The sequence below is a fragment of the Bradysia coprophila genome, assembly GCF_014529535.1.
Source record: "Bradysia coprophila strain Holo2 chromosome X unlocalized genomic scaffold, BU_Bcop_v1 contig_12, whole genome shotgun sequence".
NCBI classification, from domain to species: Eukaryota; Metazoa; Arthropoda; class Insecta; order Diptera; family Sciaridae; genus Bradysia; species Bradysia coprophila.
Window position 1 is genome coordinate 2419564 of NW_023503293.1, and position 20204 is coordinate 2439767.

The following is a 20204-nucleotide window of genomic DNA, read 5'->3' on the forward strand; positions in this document are numbered from 1 at the left end:
CCTGTGCATACTTCCAAAACAACTGATATCGCTGGAGGTGACGCATTCTGCGCTTGTACGCAAAAACTGTAACAGCAAAAATTTGACCAAAGAAATTCTAGAAACAAAATTTTACCAAAAAAATTTTGCGTCACAAAGTGGCAGATGATTCGGACGTATTAGGACATATTCTTGCCTATTTAAAAAAATTTCTTAACAGCACTTTCCTCAACATCTGCCACTTGTGACGCAAAATTTTTTTGGTAAAATTTTGTTTCTAGAATTTCTTTGGTCTAATTTTTGCTGTTACAGTTTTTGCGTACAAGCGCAGAATGCGTCACCTCCAGCGATATCAGTTGTTTTGGAAGTATGCACAGGGACTTGCGTCACTTTTACTCTTTTGAGTGTTTTTGACTGATATCAGTTCTTTTGGAAGAATTAGAAGATTGAAAAAATTTGAAAAATTTGAAAAATTTAAAAAATTTGAAAAATTTAAAAAATTTAAAAAATTTGAAAAATTTAAAAAATTTGAAAAATTTAAAAAATTTGAAAAATTTGAAAAAATGTAAAAAGTTTAAAAAAATTGAAAAATTTAAAAAAAATTTGAAAAATTAAAAAAAAAAATTGAAAAGTTTAAAAAATTTTGAAAAATTTAAAAAATTTGAGAAATTTAAAAAATTTTGAAAAATTTAAAAAATGTCTTAGAATGACGACAAGAATTTACTCCCAAAATTTCAACAAAATCTAAAGAAGACTTTAGAAGATAGGAAACACTGACGGACGGACGGACTAACAAAGTAACGTAGTATTTTTTCATTTCGTTTAAAGTACTGAAATTGACCAAAATGTATGGAAATGGGGCTTCTTGGAAGATTTTTTGCGTGGCCAAATTTTAAGCTGCAAGAACGTGTGATAGCTCGTTGAACTCGTACGGGCGCCTAGTTTTTTTTAATGGTAATTTGGAGTCATTTGTCTTTGAATTGTAGAACTTCAATATTTGCTGTATATATGGTTCTGCAGTCTACGACAAAAAAAAAATTTTGAAATTTTTTCTATGCTAACGCGCGCCCATGATTACCTTGGGAACACTTTCAAATATGGTTGACTTTGATAAATTCATAAATCGCAAAAAATTGGCAAAATTCTAAGGAGATGAAAGTTTAGACCAGAGTTTATATATTCGTTGTGTATTTGAATAAAAATTCGTGTTCGTTCTGTTGATTCAACAACTAACTCTTGATTTACATATTAATGAGAAATTAAAAAAAAAAAATCTTGTGTTTTCAGCTATTTTCGTATTGTCATAAAATGTCAAACTTGGATTTGCTACCAATTTTCCTTGATGATTCATTTCAATACAGTTAGAGGCAGTGAAATTTCAGCATGAATTTAAGTTGTTTTTCAGCTGATCCACACAAACAATCAAAATTGTCTATATGTCTTTGTACGGTTTTACTATTACCACGCACGTGTGTGTAGCACTTTCAACCGTATAAACAGGTATAAAAAGTGTTGATTGTATGTATGATCACCTGAAAAACAGCTCAAGCGAATTCATGACGAAATTTTACTGCCTCTGACAGTGCCCTCTCTAGCAAACTTCGATTTGACGCTGTCAAAATACCACCGTATTCCTTTGTTTATAGAATCCATAGAGGTAGACTACCTTGAGGAATTATGACCCGAAACTCTTTGAAAAATTATATCACACACCACTAAAACGAAAACGTCAACTTTGCTTTGCTTTTGACAATATAATAGTGTTATGATGAAAGCGAAAGAGATATTTTGACAAGTACCCCAAGGCAATTTATAATAAACTGGTCTTCGGTCCTCTCGCTCTCAACGTAACACATTGAAAGAGAAGCAAATACTTTGACAAGTACCCCAAGGCAAGTTATAATAGCTAGTCTTCGGTTTTCTCGCTCTGATCTCGCTGATTTTCTATGAGTCCCTTTACTTTTGACATTAAGAGTCTGTACACGGAGCTGTCACACACACATCTAAATGTAAGATTTTTCATTTTAATTTGTCAGTTAGTTCTATTTAGAGGGATAGAATCATACACTGTTGACTAATTTCTAATTGTGCATGTAAAAATGAAAAAGTTACGTTGCATTTTTACACCTTAATAAATGATATTTTAAGACAAAGAGCTGAAAACACAAGAAATTTTTCGTTAACTTTACATTGCAGTCAAACTATAACTGTCTATGACTAGACAAATGCGGCAAACAATGAGGTTGAGGATTCACCATTTGTTAAATCACTGCAATATCATTGTTCTCTGACGAAATAGAACTATATATAGAGCCATATAAACAAAAAGTTATTTTAGAGACCCGAAGACAAATCCCATTGATTTGCAAAGATAAATAAAACATATTTTTTGTGGCGATGACTATGTCACTTTTGTTGTGTTTAGCACCACCCTGTTCGGATGTAGAATTTCGGGCAGCAAACATTTTGTGGGTCTAAAGTTTGTTTTTCACAATCAATCTTTTGTAAAAAAAATAGTGAAAAAATCGATGTTTTAAAATAACTATTAACTTTGGCGACTTTAGGCCACCCTGTGCTGTCTACCATATTTGGTTCCATCTGACCAAAAAATTCGAAAACAGGAGTACTGCACCCAAAACTACTTCTCCCCTCTTTTTGATAATCAGGACATTTTGAACTTATATCAGAAACCGTTGAGACATTCTGGGTACCACATGGACACAGAATGTTCTGTGACCCCTGAGCTAGACGGAGAAATTGAATTGAATTGTTTGAGAATAATAAGAGCATTCGTAGGGTGCTTTTTGGACCATATAAAGTTTATACCGTGTAATTAAACTTATGCATGCGCTTATGAGCTGTTCAGTTCGAATGATTCAATTGCCTGCTATGAAAGTTTTTCGAGATAAAAAGGTAAACCGATCATATCATGATGTTCGTACATATTTTGCTATGCCGCAAATTCGCAGCCATTCAATTGAACGTAGGCAGTAGGCAGTAACACTTTTGGTTTAAACACACACTTTAATGTAAGTATTTACTTATATATACAAGACGAATATTTTTCTTTTCGGCAAGTCACCCGGTGAACAAAAGTGAACATCAACATATAATCCAGGATCCGCGCTCAGCTATAATGCATCGTTCACCGATCACTCGTAAACTATTCTTTGTTCCTTTAGTGTTAACAATAGCAAATAAATGGAAATTGACGTTAAACACCCAGCTACAATTCCTTGGATCAAGAGGATTGTGTTAGCGATAAGAAAAACGATAGAATTGTAATCATTACCCGCTACCAATCCCGGCCATCTCCGAAAAATGATCAAAATAAAAATGATTGTCGATATGATGAGCATCATTCCAAACGGCAATAGTGGCGATAATTGAACGTAACGCCTATACGAATTATGTCCGATCAGTCGTGGCGAACCGATTCCTAGAAATTCGCCATTTCATCTTTTTATGTGTTGTAAACACTGAACACACTATACCTCCGACACCGAAATCGTCCTCGTAAAAAACCAAATTTCCTCGATGCACATCGCTGTTGTGTTGATTGCTACCACGTAATAGGGACGGATGTGTGGTAGTGGATTCAGTCGTTTGGTTGAGAAAATGGTTCAGGAATGTCATTAAAGGCATTTTTCTGCTTTCCATTCGATGACTGAATTTCAATTTTTCTAGTAGAAGAAACACCAAACTCCCGAAATTATTGTATACGGTCATCAACGGACACACTCACACAGACTGGTCAACTAAATTTTCCAGTCAAATTCATTCACCATTGCATTTTGTCAACCGATAATGTACTTCGAAAACACATGAAATCGAAGAAATGCAAATGATAAAATTGATAAGTATGTGACCTTTATTCGCATTGGCATAGGTACCCAGCAGCCATTAACTGTTAACGTAGTTGTCGTACAATTTGTCTGCATCGACACAAAAAAAAATTATGGAAATATTTTAGAATTGTTTTCTCACTGTGCGCTCTCTGAATCTGTCTTAAAGCAGATGATAACACTGCAGGACTGATGGATTTTGTCAATATTTTAATCACTCTATAGCAATATTGGTCGATTGTTTTTCGTTTCATTGCAAAAGAGTTTTGTTATTGGAGAAATTTGTAAATTTATCGTTCGTCTTCCCTACAATTTGATGATAATAACATAAATAGGCAATGTAAATAGTTGGTGAGCGAAATTTTAAATCGAATAAAAAGTGAATTTTATCAAATTTTGAAACCGAAACCAAAGTGAACATTTTCTAATCGAAACGTGATTTGTTACGAAATTAGCTGCGCCCTACGTGCTAAAGCGTAAGTACCATATGTAATCATATTTTCACTCAGAGATCTCCCTGAAATGCAGTGCTGTCTTTAGCCTTTTGGGCGCCAATGACAATTTTTAAATTGGCATTAAATCTTAAGGTCAATCCAAAAACTTATTTTGTGGACTCGGGTGCCAGATTTTTAGACTCAGGCATTAAATGACTGTGGAGCTGAGGGTGATTGCCCTTTTTGCCGAGTGGTGACGCAATGGATTAAATGTATTAAAAGGGATTAAATAGATTAAATTAAATGAATAAGGAAAAAGTTCATCCTACCAAATACTTTAAAAGTCTTAGATAGATTTGATTTTGATCGATCCACACACTACAACTCATAGTAAAATGTAAATTTATTTAATACAACTAATTCAAAAGAAAAAATTTCTACATCTCACGAGTACTTAAACGCCCTGGAGATCATGCAAATCTTATTTTCGTAATTAGTTTACCAATTTTATAGGTGGTTAGACATATTTCGGTAAAACTAAAGATTTTGTTTTGTAGATTAAATGGAAGTGTGTCACTGCTGAAATGTGACGTCACGTTTTTGGAATAGAAATGACGTCATTTTTTAGTGTTTCGAGTTTTGCATTTTACTATTGCTGAAACAGAAGAAAGATTGGTCAAAGAATTATCAACATATACTAAGATGTTAAGATACACAGATATCTAATGCGATATGCCTTACTCGACATATACACTGAGAAAACTCCTGAATTAGATTTAAATCTGTTTTGGATCACATACATTTGAACACAATCTTTTGAACGTTTCATTGCGTTTAATGGTTTGATTGATTCAATCGAAATCTTTTCAAGTCATAGCTAGGCATAGGAGACGTTCAAAACTATCGATAATATAAGTGGAAAGAAATTATCGATAATTGATTAATCAAATATTCAGATAATTATCAAAATATTGAAATTCGATTATTTTACTCACTGAAATGTGACGTCACATTTTTGGAAAAGAAATGACGTCACTTTCTGTTGTTTCGTGTTGTGTATATTTTACTGTTGCTGAAGCAGAAGAAAGATTGGCCAAAGAATAATTATTCAGAATCAAAAGTCGCGTTATGCCAATATTGATAATTATCAAACTACTGAAATTCAATAATTATCAAAATATCGGTATATTACAGCTAGAGCGCGCAGCTGTTACGTAATATGTCCTACAGTGAACGACATCTCAAATGTCTCACTGTCAAATTTTTCTGAGAATTTTATTGTGTCATTGCAAATTCACAATGACATTCTCAGAAAAAAATGACAGTGAGACATTTGAGATGTCGTTCACTGTAAATATTTGAATTTTATTAGAATTGATTGAATTGATTTATCGAAATATCGATAATCTGATAATTATCAAAATTCAAATGAAGAATCAAAATCATTATCTCCCGTGCTTAGTAATAGCATTGTCGAAATTCAATTGTAATTTGATATCGCAATTGATGCACTGTATAGCGATATGATGATAAAGTATGTTTGTGCATATATATTCTGCACTTGTCTGTGGACGAGATCAAAGTACAATGTGCAAACTATGTTGGTCGTTCGTTCGATGTGTATGAGAAAAAAGCAATTAGTTACAGGAATTTCCAAAAAAAATCCTTAATTAGTTTATGTTTCTATGACTATTGTCAAGTATTGAACGAAGCAAAATGTTGAGTCTTTTGTATTTGCCTTTGTGAATTACCACTTTTGTGTTGACGGATTCTGCAATTCACATCGTTTCAGAATTCGAAGTTTGGTAGAAGCGGACTTACGGCGTAAATTATGTTGGGTGTCCATTTTTTAGGTTTTGTAGAATTTCAATATCGGATTGTCGATCCCATCAACGAAAAATTGTTCGTATATTTTCGGCGTGACACTCGGTCCAGTGGACCATTTTATTACAAATGAACCTCAGAATATTTTTAATGCTTCGAACGATTTCTAAATAATCAATTTTTAGCTTTAGTGGTAGGTATGGGAAACATTCAAAATTAATTGATAATATCGATCGAAAGAAATTATCGATTAATCAAATCGTTCGTTATCGATAATTATCAAAATATCAATGATTGTTATCGATATTTTTTTTTAAATTTCCGATCGAACAATTTATCGATAATCAAAATCATTTCGCGCATGCCTATTGAGTGGTGATTATCATCTTTACCATTGACAATAGGTTTCTTCCAAGGCCGTTCGAATTGTCAATCGTCATCCACAGAGAAATATCAGAATTTTGTTACAAACAGTTTTACCAGCTCTTATGGTTTCGAAAATTTTCGAATAGATAAATTCCATCCCAGCGTCTTTGAAATAAGTGACTTATTTCGTTTCAGCGTTTCATCGGACAGAAGCACCCATAGAGGAAGCACCTTACTCACTTTTTAGTATTTAGCATTATAGCAACGCACTTCAAGCAAAAGTGCTTTCAATGACAGCTGCGAAATAGAGTACTATTTTGTATGAAAAAATATTCCAAATATTTTTATAGTGCCAAAATTTGTTAGATACACTGTCAAGTTTCAGTACCCTATTTAGAGTACCACTCATGTTTGAAGTGCGTTGGTTTTAGGGTCGTACTAAAAAATTTCAATATAATAAATGTGCATTACATTTGTATCTAAAACGACCAGCACACTTCATGTTTGATGAAATGGCATAATCTAGTAGTTATGGACTTTTTATATAATGCAACCATACCTCCTGGTAGAAACTTATAACAAACGAAGTGTTTTGAAGGGAAAGCCTGATTTGAACAAAGAACTTGCGGGACTTGTCAAAAGGTTCCACAAAAGAATGTCTCGTTTATTTGAGATTTCGACTTCTCACAAGTTCAAATAAAATAAGATTTTCCTGTCATTGTGATGTTGACTGTTTTGTGCATCTAAAAAAAGGAGGACCAATTTTTAATTTTAGAAATTTTATAATCGCAATGTACAAGCAAAAATGGGTTTCGTAAAAACAGTCCGCTAAAAATTCAAATTTTGAAGTGTCAAATCAATACCAAACGCAGCGTCGTACATATAATGTGTAATTCACAATATTCTATTATCAGAATGCGTCGAAATGTATTTTTCATACCTAGTCCAATATGAAAAATACTATTCGTACCACGGACTAAAAGTCTTTTTTAGCGTGTGAGAAGTTTCTAGACAGAGCCGAAGGCGAGGTCTGGAATCGAAAAAATACTTTTCATGTGTCGGGGCCGAAAATGAGGGAGTTTTGAGATTTTTCTCTGGTTTTCGACCCCTTACATGAAAAATTTTTTGAGTATCTGTTTTGGACGATTGATTTTAGGCACTTTCGCATGTAGCGACTCGCAACTCGCGAAATTGCCTAAAAACAATCGTCCAAAACAGATACACAAATAACTATTTAGTCCTAGGTACGAAATGTACTATTGCAATTCATTTGTTCATCTACTGATTCACCCAAAATTAAAATTCCGAAACGCATCTACGGCGTGAATAATACCAGTAATATTTCGTGTTGTTTGTTCTAATTGCCAGTTCAAAGTTCAGATGTTCACAAAAAATGCAAAATTTAGACGCTGAAAAAGGGCGGAATAAAAAAACCCAATCACAAAATTTTTTGGATTCCAATATACAGCCAGTACTGCCAGAGATAAAAATATACGCTCTTTCAACACCCCCCTACAACGCATAAAGTGCAAAAGAGATGCACGATATTGTGAGAGAATTTCATAAGTAGAAATCTTGCATCTTTTTTACACCATAATTCTTATATTATGCGTTGCAGGGTAGAACACTATTTAAATATGTATACTTTGTACCTATACTTACAACAATTGTAATGACTTACACCCCCACTTTAGCGGGTATGTACCAAGCAGGTAACTGGAAATTCTTTTCGCAAAATTTAGTCATTAATCGTTGTTCCATCGAGCTGAAAAGTCATACCAAATCATTAATCTCAAGTCCATTGAGCTGACCAGTCAAAAAAATTAAAAAAATTTCAAATAATCGTAAAGAGTTGAGTAAAGAAAAAAACTTGCAAATTTTTCTAATTTCCTAAAGTGAGTGCAAACGGATACAAGTAAAACAAGTAAAAGAAAATATTGTGATAACAAAACAATAGTAGAAAATAAACTAAAAATATTTGAGAAGAATTTTGTGAAAACGGATTAACAGTTGAATTCGCGTTAAAATTTTCAAGCTAAATTAAAGGAGTTACTAAAAATTAAAGGAGTTACTAAAAATCAAAGTGAATTGTGCCCTAGAAAATCTAAAACAATTTTAGCAGAAAACATTTCTGAGAATAAATCATTGAAGAAGTTTTAAAATTTTCGCGACTTCTGAATTATAAAAGTAAAACCAGCGATTCAAAAAGAAAATGGCTTTTAACAGAAAACCTGTGTACTTCCCTTTGGTGCGAGCAAATGCCTTCATCGGATTGGAGCAATTTCACGAGAGGAGTCGCAAAATCGTCGCAGATGCTATACTATTGACCAAGAAACAACAAGCGGAACAGGATGATCAGAATCGTTCGTACATTAGGACGCCGCGTTTGACCATGCCAACAACATCGGCAAGCTGCAGGCACTGCATTGACGCGACAATGGATTCAAGAATAAATCTACAACTAAAAACAACATCAACAACCGGCGTCCAATTTAATGTTGGTGGATCGTCGGCAACTGTGAGGTATAATGCATTGCTCGGAATAAATGTTCTCACAAGAAAACGCAAACCAGTCGACGAAAGTGGTCTGCTGAACGTAGCAATGTGGGAAGATTCTCAACCACCAACAAAGAAACAAAAATTGAGTTTTGACGCCGGCCTATCAACCTCAAGAGGTTTAAAGTGCAAATCGGTAGTTAACTGTAGTTTGTTATCGAAAAAGTCAAAAAAAATTAATGGACGTGGGCTGCTGAACAGAAGACTCAAGAAAGTGGAACTTGGCCGCTATAGATCAGTCATTGGAATGGACCTGTTGGATAAGCCAGCTCAGGTGGTTCATGACACCTTTAGGAGCAACGATTATGTTCAGAGAAACAAACAGAGCCAAAATAAATCAGTGTTACCGAAAATCGACCAAAGCAAGCCTTCGGAATTGTCTCCACTCGTACGGTGTAATGCAGTTATTGGAATGGCTTTGTTGGGAGACATAAGCGATACCAACGTTACCGCCTCGCCATTTGCAACACCGGCGAAGCCAAAGCAAATAAAACAACAACCAATGTCAAAGGAACAGCTTTTGCGGAAGGAGGCAGCAGTACAAAAATGGAATGCCAAATATGGCACAAAATACACTCTAATTTGAAGAAAACAACGATCGATGAGTTGAATGTCTTCCAGAATTGTTCGGTTTTCAAATTAAAATCAGAAGTTTTGAAAAAATTAGTTCCTTTTAGTCAACAGTGAAAAATCTAATGCCGTCCAGTCATACGTGAGACCTTTCATTTTTGTTACACTTTTTGTTTTTTAACTTTCATTCTTTTCTTTAGTATGTGCAACAAACAGGAAACCCAATAAGGAATATTTGAAAACTACTTTTGTTACTGTTAATTGACGCCGTAAGTGCAGTTGTAATCCAAAATGTAATACTTTCTAACGCAGCGTCATTTTCATACAACGAAGCGTTGAAATATATTTGTCTGTTCACTTTTTCATCGAATCGTTCACTTGAAATTCAAATTTTAGACATACTTATAGCGTGAATAACATTCATTTGGAAGTAATATTTTGGTTCTTGTAAATAATATTTATGTTTTAGGCTAAACATTGTTGTTTTCAGCACGTAAATAAAACATTACAAAATTTAAAAAAAAAAACAGTTTTTTAATCATCTTCCTAAAAATTGGAGAATTGTTTCCCAACAATCCAGTCTTCAACTTCAAACGCAATTAATGTAGTTGCTGACTTCTGGCTTTTTACAACTTGTTGATGATGAAAAATTTCCAACCGGTTTAAAACTTTCTCCCATTTTTTTTTTTTTAAAACATTTTTCGTAGATTTGAACGGTGAAACTGGTAAATAAAAATCAATTTCCTGGAAACATTTTGCAAATAGCCGTGGTCAATAGCCCTACTCACGTTAAAAAAAATTGGTTCAGATCTTTCGGAGGAATGTCGATTTCGTTTCTTTATCGAATCCTAAACAATTCTCTAGAACATCAAAATTGACAAAAAATTGTTTCCGAGTCGCGCAACGCATTTGAAATTTACATGAAAACGCATAGAAACGCATGGTAACGCAGAGAAACGCATGCATTTTCGATTGCGTTGCGCGACTCGGAAACAATATTTTGTCAATTATGATGTTCTAGAGAATTGTTTAGGATTCGATAAAGAAACGAAATCGACATTCCTCCGAAGGATCTAAACCAATTTTTTTAACGTGAGTAGGGCTAGTGGTCAAGACACAAGAACTGTAAAATGGTATCTCGAATCAAGGTGGAGATAGTTATTTACGTATCTGTTGTGGACGGTATATTTTAGGCAATTTCGCGAGTTGTAGCCCGAACGAAGTGAGGGCGACAAGCGAAAGTGCCTAAAATAAACCGTCCACAACAGATGCGTATACAACTTTTCATGCCGAGGGCCCAAATTACGAGAAAAATTCCGTAATTTTTGCCCAAGGCATGAAAAATATGTTTGATATGAAGTCGGTGACTACCACACAAAGATGCTTTACAATTTCTGAAGGGTCATTTCAACGAACTCCAATAACAGGCACAATAACAAGTTTTTGTAACGGTAGTACGATCTCCTTTTTGTATGGACATCAGTAACTCATAGTCATATACCAACATAAAAAACTGAATTTAACTGAACTCTTATTTAAATTCTGTTCTTGTGCCTGCCTGTTCTTGGAGTGCATTGGTCATTTTTACAATCAGGGCGTCTGAAAATTCGATGACACATATACGGAGAGTGTGACACACATCCAGCGTCGTGAAAACGGCTTGGTAAACCTACATTACCCTTGTTTTCAAATTTGTCGATAAGAAAGGTAAGAAATCGCACCCTGCATCAACGAACACAAAGCGCGTCATATGGTTTTGACAGTTTCACAACTCTTTTTATTTATGTTATGAATCATTTGTCGAACGAGAAATAAGAGATTCGCGTTCGTTTTATAATTTCTTTTTCCCGATAAAACGTGCAGTTAAATTAAATTCTTGTTGCTTAAGTTCATAGTATTCATCATTTCGCTCAAACTAAGACTAAATAATTCTTATGCGAACACAGTGGCACAGATAAGTACCAGAGGAAGTAAGGCGAAATTACGTGTTAATGTAGAACAGTGTCATTTGAGCCACACACAAACAAAAAGAAATCGCATTTTTAGAGGCCTTTTTTGTTATCAGTTTTGTTGTGGAAAAGAAACGAAATCAATTGGATGTGCGGTAATACATAAGAGGTCAGGTTCATACAAATTGCAACAATATTATTACTCATCTGGAACTGAAAGTAAATAGAATCGCAAAAAATTGCATTCACTACCAGCTAGTCGATTCGGAGTCAGCAAAATAGAAAAATTTCCTTTATATTCAAACACAACAAACGAAAAAGAAGGCGTCACTCGTTATTGGATATGATTGTGAGCGGGCCAGTCATCAAAAGTTAATTTCCACTAAATATGTTAGCACCCAGTACTACTGACGATGAAGGTCAAAGCAGCAGTCATAATCTTTATTCCGACGGACGTGACGATGCAGATGATATTTACGATAATGAACCGTTAATACTATCGCGACCATCAGGTAATTTAACAATTTTCATTTTCCCTGAAATGTGAAACCGCTAAATTTGCTCAATCACAGACGACGATGGCAAATTTCCCAAAGCTCGTCAAATTCTCGGTTTGATGGGATTCCTTGGTTTCGCGAATGTGTACGCGATGCGAGTCAACTGTAAGTTGAAACGGACAAATCATTTTTTGTATAATTGAGAATTATATGACTTTATTAGTATCTGTTGCTGTCGTGGCCATGATCAATGAGACGGCAATTCCGTCAACGGTGACTAACGAATCGGATGTGTGTCCAATGCCTCCGATTACAAACTCAACGATACCAAGGGTAAGTTTTCTAGTTTAAAATTGGTAAGGGTATGCACAAGCGGCGAGTGCGGAGTGCTACTTCCTTTTGGATTAGTGGCAAGTTAGGGTTCCCGTACCGCCCATACTCTCTTTAGAGTTCATGGTTCTCGTTTCCGATATTGCCCCGAAAACTCCGAAAAATCACTTTTCAGACTATGGTCCGGAACAAGTTCACGTGACGAAAAATGAAAAAATTAAAATTTTTGAGAAGCCATTCTCACCTCCGCCAAAAATCGACTTAAGATATTTTCGTCCCGTTTATTATTATTTCCACTACAATAGTTTGTCCATGCTACAGTCGGCGTCAGTGAAATTGAGGCATGAATTTTCTTCAGCTGTTTTTTAGCTGATCCATTCATACACAAACACAAGCGCATGGAGACGTATCAGCAGTACTGCATGTATGAACGGATCAGCTGAAAAACAGCTGAAGAAAATGAATGCCTGAATTTCACAGACGTCGCCTGTATCACAATAAAATGAAAAACGTTTGGAAAACGTTAAAACTTGACTTCAGAAGTCCAAAGTTCTCGAATGTTAATTTTTAGAGCAAATTGTAAACTTCAATAATAAATATTCACAGAAATTTGCTCCACCTACCGTACTCTTTTATTATTAAAATGTACGGTCTATCTGCAATTTTCGAACTGGGAACCCTAGTCAACATCGACCTTATTTTCTGTTTTACCAGAAGATAACAAAATGACGTCTAATCTAATCTAGAGTTCAATATCCCAACATTACATTGTCATTTCCTTCAAATGAATTTTCATCTTTGCAAGATAATGTCATGTTGTCGTTGTGCCGTTGAAATTGCTATACCAAAACACGTACAGTATAAACGTCGAATGCGTCTAAATTGTCATTCCGTTTTTAGAAAGAAGGCGAATTCGTTTGGGATGAGGCTACCCAAGGACTTGTACTTGGATCTTTTTTCTACGGTTACGTACTGACTCAGGTGCCTGGTGGGCGATTAGCTGAGATGTTTGGGGGTAAATTAATTTACGGTTTTGGCGTACTGATCACCGCGATATTTACACTATTAACGCCAATCGCTGCCTACTACAGTCTTCCAGCATTAGTTTTAGTCCGAATATTAGAGGGAATGGGCGAAGGTGTTACATTTCCAGCGATGCACGCAATGTTAGGTATGTGACGGAGAGGATTTGTTTAGTAATGTTGTCAGCAAAAAAAAATATTTTTTTTTAGCTCGATGGATACCCCCTTTAGAACGCAGTAAATTCGCTGCACTAGTGTATGCGGGAACCAATTTTGGCACAGTCATATCGTTACCATTATCTGGCTGGTTATGTTCTATCGAGTATATGGGCGGTTGGCCGCTCGCGTTTTACATATTCGGAGTGTTAGGAATCATTTGGTTCATTTTCTGGTTGTATTTAGTGTATGACACGCCAAACAGTCATCCACGAATAACAGCCGCAGAGCGAACGTACATCGAACGTGCGGTTAAACGTCCCGATGACGAGCTCCTTGATCCGGCCGAAGAGAGTGTAGTACCGTGGCGATCGATAATCACTTCAGTGCCGCTGTGGGCCATTCTGATAACACAATGCGGCCAGTCGTGGGCATTCTACACACAGCTCACCGAACTGCCCACGTACATGGACAACATTTTACATATGGACATTCAACAGAATGCTGTTCTGTCGGCTCTGCCTTATTTGACCAGTTGGATTATGGGCATTGTATTTTCAATTTTTGCTGATTGGTTGCTACAGAAAGGATACATATCACAACTGAACTCGTACAAACTGTGGAATTCCGTGGCTTCGATAGTTCCATCGTTAGGTTTAATCGGTGTCGCTTATGGTGGCTGTAATTGGATATGGGTGATGATTATGTTAGCCGGGGCTGGTTCATTTCAGGGTGCTGTTTATGCTGGTAATCAAATGAATCACATTGCATTAAGTCCAAAATATGCGGGCACAATGTATGGTATTACGAATGGTGCGGCCAATACGTGCGGTTTCATGGCTCCGTACATTGTCGGATTGATAATTAGGGGCGACGAAACGCTGGGCCAGTGGCGTTTAGTATTTTATTTAGCTGCATTTATTAATATCATGGGAAATTTTGTATATATGCTGTTCGCAAGTTCCGAGGAACAAGCCTGGTCGAAGTCTAGGATCATTAAAAATTAGGAAATTAGAAAAATTAAACATTTGAAATGCGACGGTGTGCGATTACTTTCCATGACAGATTCGTATATGTGAAAGTGTATTTGGTAAATTGTTTAAGTGCTAGCGCGACGATCTATTAGTTCGTCACAAATTATATTTGTATATTAGTTTCCTGTTTCTTTATGCTATTTTTTATTTAAAAAAGAAAGAAAATTAAAAACGATCTATTTTTCATGGGAGTCTTTATTGTTGATAGATAAGATATGCCACAAAACAAAAAAAATCCGTCACAAATTTTCCGCTTACTTTTTTGACTGCAACGCACTTTCCATATAGGGTGAATCGAATTGTACCATCAATTAGTCAGATTTCTTTTTTAAATTTGACGTTCACTAAATTTACGTTCCGCTAGTGCGGTGTCGATTTTATCGCTGTGCAGGCCTCCCACTCCTCCTTATTTCTCCTTATTTTTGATAAGACCCCTTTGTTTAATATTTCCTAATTTTTCATTTAAATCAAATTTGTACTCAATTATATTGTCCTCTCCAAAGTTACCAATATCGCAATCAAAATGCATAGAAGAAACCAGAACTCCCACATAAGCCCAATAGCGACACCTACACCAACATCAGTAATATTTGACTTCTTCGACACTCAACTGTTGTCTATTAACACGAAAAAATCATTCAAGAACAAAGGACACGAAGTAGCTGAGTTACAACTTCGAAATTTTACATTCGTTTGTCGTCGAGTTAAAAAAAATTACGTTGGAAGTGTTCCAGCAGTGCTCAAAGTTCGCCGACGATAGCAAAAAAAAAGATGGTCAAAAATTCGCCATGAGAGACAACATCTAAAAAATTAGTTACTAGTGGTGGATAGGGCTTGTAACCTTCTGTCCATATCAACAATTCGAAGCTTCCACAGTTGCTTCCTTTCGAAGATATCGCTCATTGAAAATCGTGATTTTTCGACTATTTGGGGCTACAGCTGCCCAACCAGATGATCTAAGGGGTTTTTTTTTAAAATAAAAAGTCTTAGAATTAGTACCACTACCGATCCCAATATAAGTCAGAATTAACCGTGCCGTGGACGACACAGCTGCTGGTTCTCATAAACGGCACAGCCGTACGGTCTGATTTTTTCCTGTGTGATGTTCGTGTCCTTCACTGATTAATAATATAGAAAAAAAATTATTGGTGGTCGGCGTTCCCTGTTTAATCTCGTTTCAAACCAACCGTGATCTGTAATGAACCTAATTTCCCAGAACAGAGCAAACTGTTCAAAAAGATATTGCACTTTCGGGGATATTCGACTTTAAAGGTTTTCATATAAATCGCCTTTCCGGATGAAAAAATCTAGACTAAAAACAGTTTTTTACGACAGGCGTACTGTTTTGAGCTCTAACTTCAATTTCTCAAACTTGGATCTCAAATCGATACACATAATAATATAAACTACAGAAGATTGTATCGAACCACATACATAGATTTAGATTATACATTATGCTTTATTTCAATTGAAGGTACTGAATTTTTCTTACCGCGACAGAGCACATCAGTAATTGTAGTTTCACGCTGGCTGTGATTGTGAAACATTTATAGAAGTGTGGTGTAGAGTAGATCTTGACGAGTTTTGGTGTTGCACGGACGCTTACATTTCGACAATTTTTTACTGTTAACTTAAAAAGACTTTAAGAAATAGCAAGAATAAGAAAGCTAGCCATATTCATCTATCGCATCGAATTCACGAACTCACCGTATTAAGGGACTTAACTCTAAATGTTATCTAATGGTGAAATTTTTTTTGAATCGGACACACCATTTTTGTTTCCGGACGTTTACGGTGCTATCGATAGGGAATTTCATGGTGATCATTTCGTAGAAGAAGTTTTTTTTTAAACGACCTCTCCAGCTCGGGGCGACTCTAAGAAAATTTGAAAATTTCAGAATCATGACTTTTTCAGAAAATTTTACCGCGCAATGAAACGACCCGCTCGGTTTTGATCTAATGGTAGTTTGTAGAGAATTGACAGACGATTCTAATAAAAGTAACGTCGGGTCGAAAGGTTGTAGCTGTGAGTCAGGGTGAGGCATCAAAGTCCAATTTTATGGTTTTATCAATGAGCACCCTAACCGATTTTTCATTTTATTGGCTTAAAATGAAGGCTAGCACATCCCATTTAACATATCAAAAAATTGGGAGGGAGTTTTTCAATTTTTTCAACAAATGTTAAAAAACTTTCTAATGGGTGCCTACATTCCTGAGATTTTTTAATGGAAATGTATGGAAATTTCGACTAAAAATGAAATAAATTGCTATATACTGGTTATCTCTGGTCTACCGAACAATTATATGCACTAAAAAGAAATTTAACATTTTTACTTTGTGAATGTGGAGTCCACATTGTGGACAACTTTCACTGATTTTTTCACCATCGGGAAGCTTTCTGGTCATGTCTAGCTCATCCACTGCTGGGTATAGCTTCAGTTGCTACTATATCTCATAGCCTGAGACCGCACCTTTCCAAAAAAAAACATACTTGCCCTATTCGCTATCTGGCTTGTATTCTTTACGATGTCAAATATGTGGGTAAGTCGACCTACTCGAAAGATTTTTGAGGCAGTTTTTTAATTCCAATTTTAACCGAAATAAAGTTACAAATTATGTCAAATAAGGTAATTATGGACTCATTTAATGAAGTTTACACGCAAGGTGATATATCCTGATATTTTTTGACAAAGTTCAGGTCTATAGACATACAGATCATTGAGTACTTCTGGTCACCAAATGACTAGTGGTAGTGTTAAGAAATATCAGAATATATCACCTTCATTAAACTTCATTAAATGAGTCCATAATTACCTTATTTGACATAATTTGTAACTTTATTTCGGTTAAAATTGGAATTAAAAAACTGCCTCAAAAATCTTTCGAGTAGGTCGACTTACCCACATATTTGACATCGTAAAGAATACAAGCCAGATAGCGAATAGGGCAAGTATGTTTTTTTTTTGGAAAGGTGCGGTCTCAGGCTATGAGATATAGTAGCAACTGAAGCTATACCCAGCAGTGGATGAGCTAGACATGACCAGAAAGCTTCCCGATGGTGAAAAAATCAGTGAAAGTTGTCCACATTCACAAAGTAAAAATGTTAAATTTCTTTTTAGTGCATATAATTGTTCGGTAGACCAGAGATAACCAGTATATAGCAATTTATTTCATTTTTAGTCGAAATTTCCATACATTTCCATTAAAAAATCTCAGGAAAGTTTTTTAACATTTGTTGAAAAAATTGAAAAACCCCCTCCCCAATTTTTTGATATGTTAAATGGGATGTGCTAGCCTTCATTTTAATCCAATAAAATGAAAAATCGGTTAGGGTGCTCATTGATAAAACCATAAAATTGGACTTTGATGCCTCACCCTGACTCACAGCTACAACCTTTCGACCCGACGTTACTTTTATTAGAATCGTCTGTCAATTCTCTACAAACTACCATTAGATCAAAACCGAGCGGGTCGTTCCATTGCGCGGTAAAATTTTCTGAAAAAGTCATGATTATGAAATTTTCAAATTTTCTTAGAGTCACCCTGAGCTGGAGAGGTCGTTTAAAAAAAAAACTTCTTCTACGAAATGATCACCATGAAATTCTTTATCGATAGCACCATAAACGTCCGGAAACAAAAATGGTGTGTCCGATTCAAAAAAAATTTCACCTAATAGGGTAAGCAATGGTTCAGGGACCAGATTTTTTTTTAAATCATTAACAACCTGCGCAAAATCGATGAAGTAGAATTTTCGAGTTTAGTTGGGGCCACATATTTCGACCTCTACAAAAAAAAAGAGTTCTGACATTAACCAAATTATGGTTTTTCTACTTATTAACAAAAAAAAAATTGAATTTGATGTGGGCGCATCAAAACTGGAATATTTTACGTGATAGATTCTGTGCAAATTGTTAATATTTTTTTTAAATTGGGAAGGTATGAATTTTGTATTTTGTGTATGCCATCCGTTCCAATCAACGAACAATATTTCTAATTATTATGTGTAGAGCATACTGCCTTTCAAATAACCATATACTCATAAAAATCATAAATTTTACAAAAGGGTCATAAAAGCTGTCCCCGACATCAGGTACAACCATTCCAAACAATTATGGAATAAAAATTTTATTACTCTTGCAAGAGTTAAACTTCACAAAAACTAGGTAAAACTACCTTTGTTCTATATTCTATTAAAAAAAAACGGTGTGAGAACAAATTTTCCCCGTCATTACAGACTTTACATTTACCTAATTTTAATCTTCAAATTGAGAGGATCACTTTTGCTAATATTTGCGTGAAAAATGGATTACCTTCGTTACCGCAAAAGGCAATAAACCGTTTAGGGACCATCACTTTCTTAATGAAGCGTTATGCTTGATTTCCACTTACCAAAAAAGTACTCCGTGTGAGAGACAATTCAATTTTTGATTTGTTTATTTGATAGCTTGATCTTGCTGACTACTTTTTGTTGAGTGGAAACTCCACAGACAGAACTTCAAAAGCTCTTTTGTTCCCAAACTTTGATAGTGTGAACGATATACAATATTTCAGCCTCAGAGTTACGAAGCACAAGTCATGAAAAATACTCTCGTTATTCTTTTCTTTTCTTTCCTTACGCCTCTATGTCTCTGCTCTCCAAATACTTTCTTATTAAAGCTCTGGATCTGAAAGAATGCTAATTGAAAATTACTAAAAGTATCGAGGAGCTTTCGAAGATTCTATGTACTAAATTTCCCATATTCATAACATCAATCGCACAAGAAAACGGTAAAATTATGAGTGATATTGATTTGCCGAGTATTTAAAGCGATCCTGAGTTCATATTTTACATCGTTGAACTCTAAGCTTACACTGTTACTGTATTTCTCGTAGGAACCATTGCACCAAAGCAGACACTAATAAATCAAAGAAGTTAATCTACAAAATTCATATCGTGTATGATGAATTTAGCCCTCAAAAATGCACCGGAGGTATAAATTCTACTTTTGCAATTAAATTTAAAATCGAATTAACAAACGCTTAAATTTGAGACTGGCGGACTGATTTAAAACTGATTTATTGTTTAAATGGACATTTGAAGGACATCGTTGACACGGCTATACTGAAAACCGGAATGACTACCTACGTCCCAATTTACCCATAATCTATCACTAGAAATTGGCCTAACATTGGAAGCTCGGAGAAAAACCAACGAAAATTCAGATCGATTCCGAGGTTTGGTGACCATAATGCAAAAACATGAACAATCCGCTGTTTACAAGCAGGGTTTTTTGTGGGATGCTACGCAGGATCATTGGGCCAACTACGTTTTCGACTGTCGCACATTTCAATTGAATGCATCGGTTTTTTATGTATCTCTGGACTGATATTTGAGAAGAAGAACTTTTAAAGTAAAACAAACTGCATTCTCGAATCTGACACTCAAATCAGTTACAAAGTTTCCGAATCTGCTTAAATTTGTAGTAGGGATCAACAAGGAGTTCCGGGAGACATAAGATTGTTCTTATAACAAATCTGTCATCTAAAACTTCGGAGAAAAACCATAAGCTCTGACCATTAATCTTTTACATCAGAGTGAATGCTAACACTGTTAAAGTAGTAGATTCACAAGATTTAATGACAAAACACATCCTTCAAACAGA

General features: G+C 35.2%; 1 protein-coding gene and 1 long non-coding RNA gene across 2 annotated transcripts; one reads left to right on the plus strand and one right to left on the minus strand.

Annotated features, from left to right (window-relative positions):
* Positions 1 to 2988: 2988 nt before the first annotated feature.
* On the minus strand, positions 2989 to 4030 carry LOC119067595. The gene is made up of 3 exons (XR_005085963.1): positions 3474 to 4030; positions 3272 to 3418; positions 2989 to 3214 (listed from the first exon to the last, which is right to left on the minus strand). It is a non-coding gene; the product is annotated as an uncharacterized LOC119067595 (long non-coding RNA).
* Positions 4031 to 11339: 7309 nt separating this feature from the next.
* Positions 11340 to 14748, plus strand: LOC119067586 (putative inorganic phosphate cotransporter). The gene is made up of 5 exons (XM_037170681.1): positions 11340 to 12035; positions 12096 to 12185; positions 12244 to 12353; positions 13251 to 13521; positions 13583 to 14748. The coding sequence occupies exons 1-5, from the start codon at positions 11912 to 11914 to the stop codon at positions 14533 to 14535; spliced, it is 1548 nt and encodes a 515-aa protein (XP_037026576.1). The 5' UTR covers positions 11340 to 11911; the 3' UTR covers positions 14536 to 14748.
* Positions 14749 to 20204: the final 5456 nt, after the last annotated feature.

What these genes read in the sequence shown, in the direction of transcription:
- LOC119067586 (XM_037170681.1), top strand. Translation starts at nt 11,912, where the DNA reads ATGTTAGCACCCAGTACTACTGACGATGAAGGTCAAAGCAGCAGTCAT. An exon ending in AATACTATCGCGACCATCAG is followed by an intron (nt 12,036 to 12,095) that starts GTAATTTAACAA and finishes GCTCAATCACAG; the next exon opens with ACGACGATGGCAAATTTCCC. An exon ending in GTACGCGATGCGAGTCAACT is followed by an intron (nt 12,186 to 12,243) that starts GTAAGTTGAAAC and finishes TGACTTTATTAG; the next exon opens with TATCTGTTGCTGTCGTGGCC.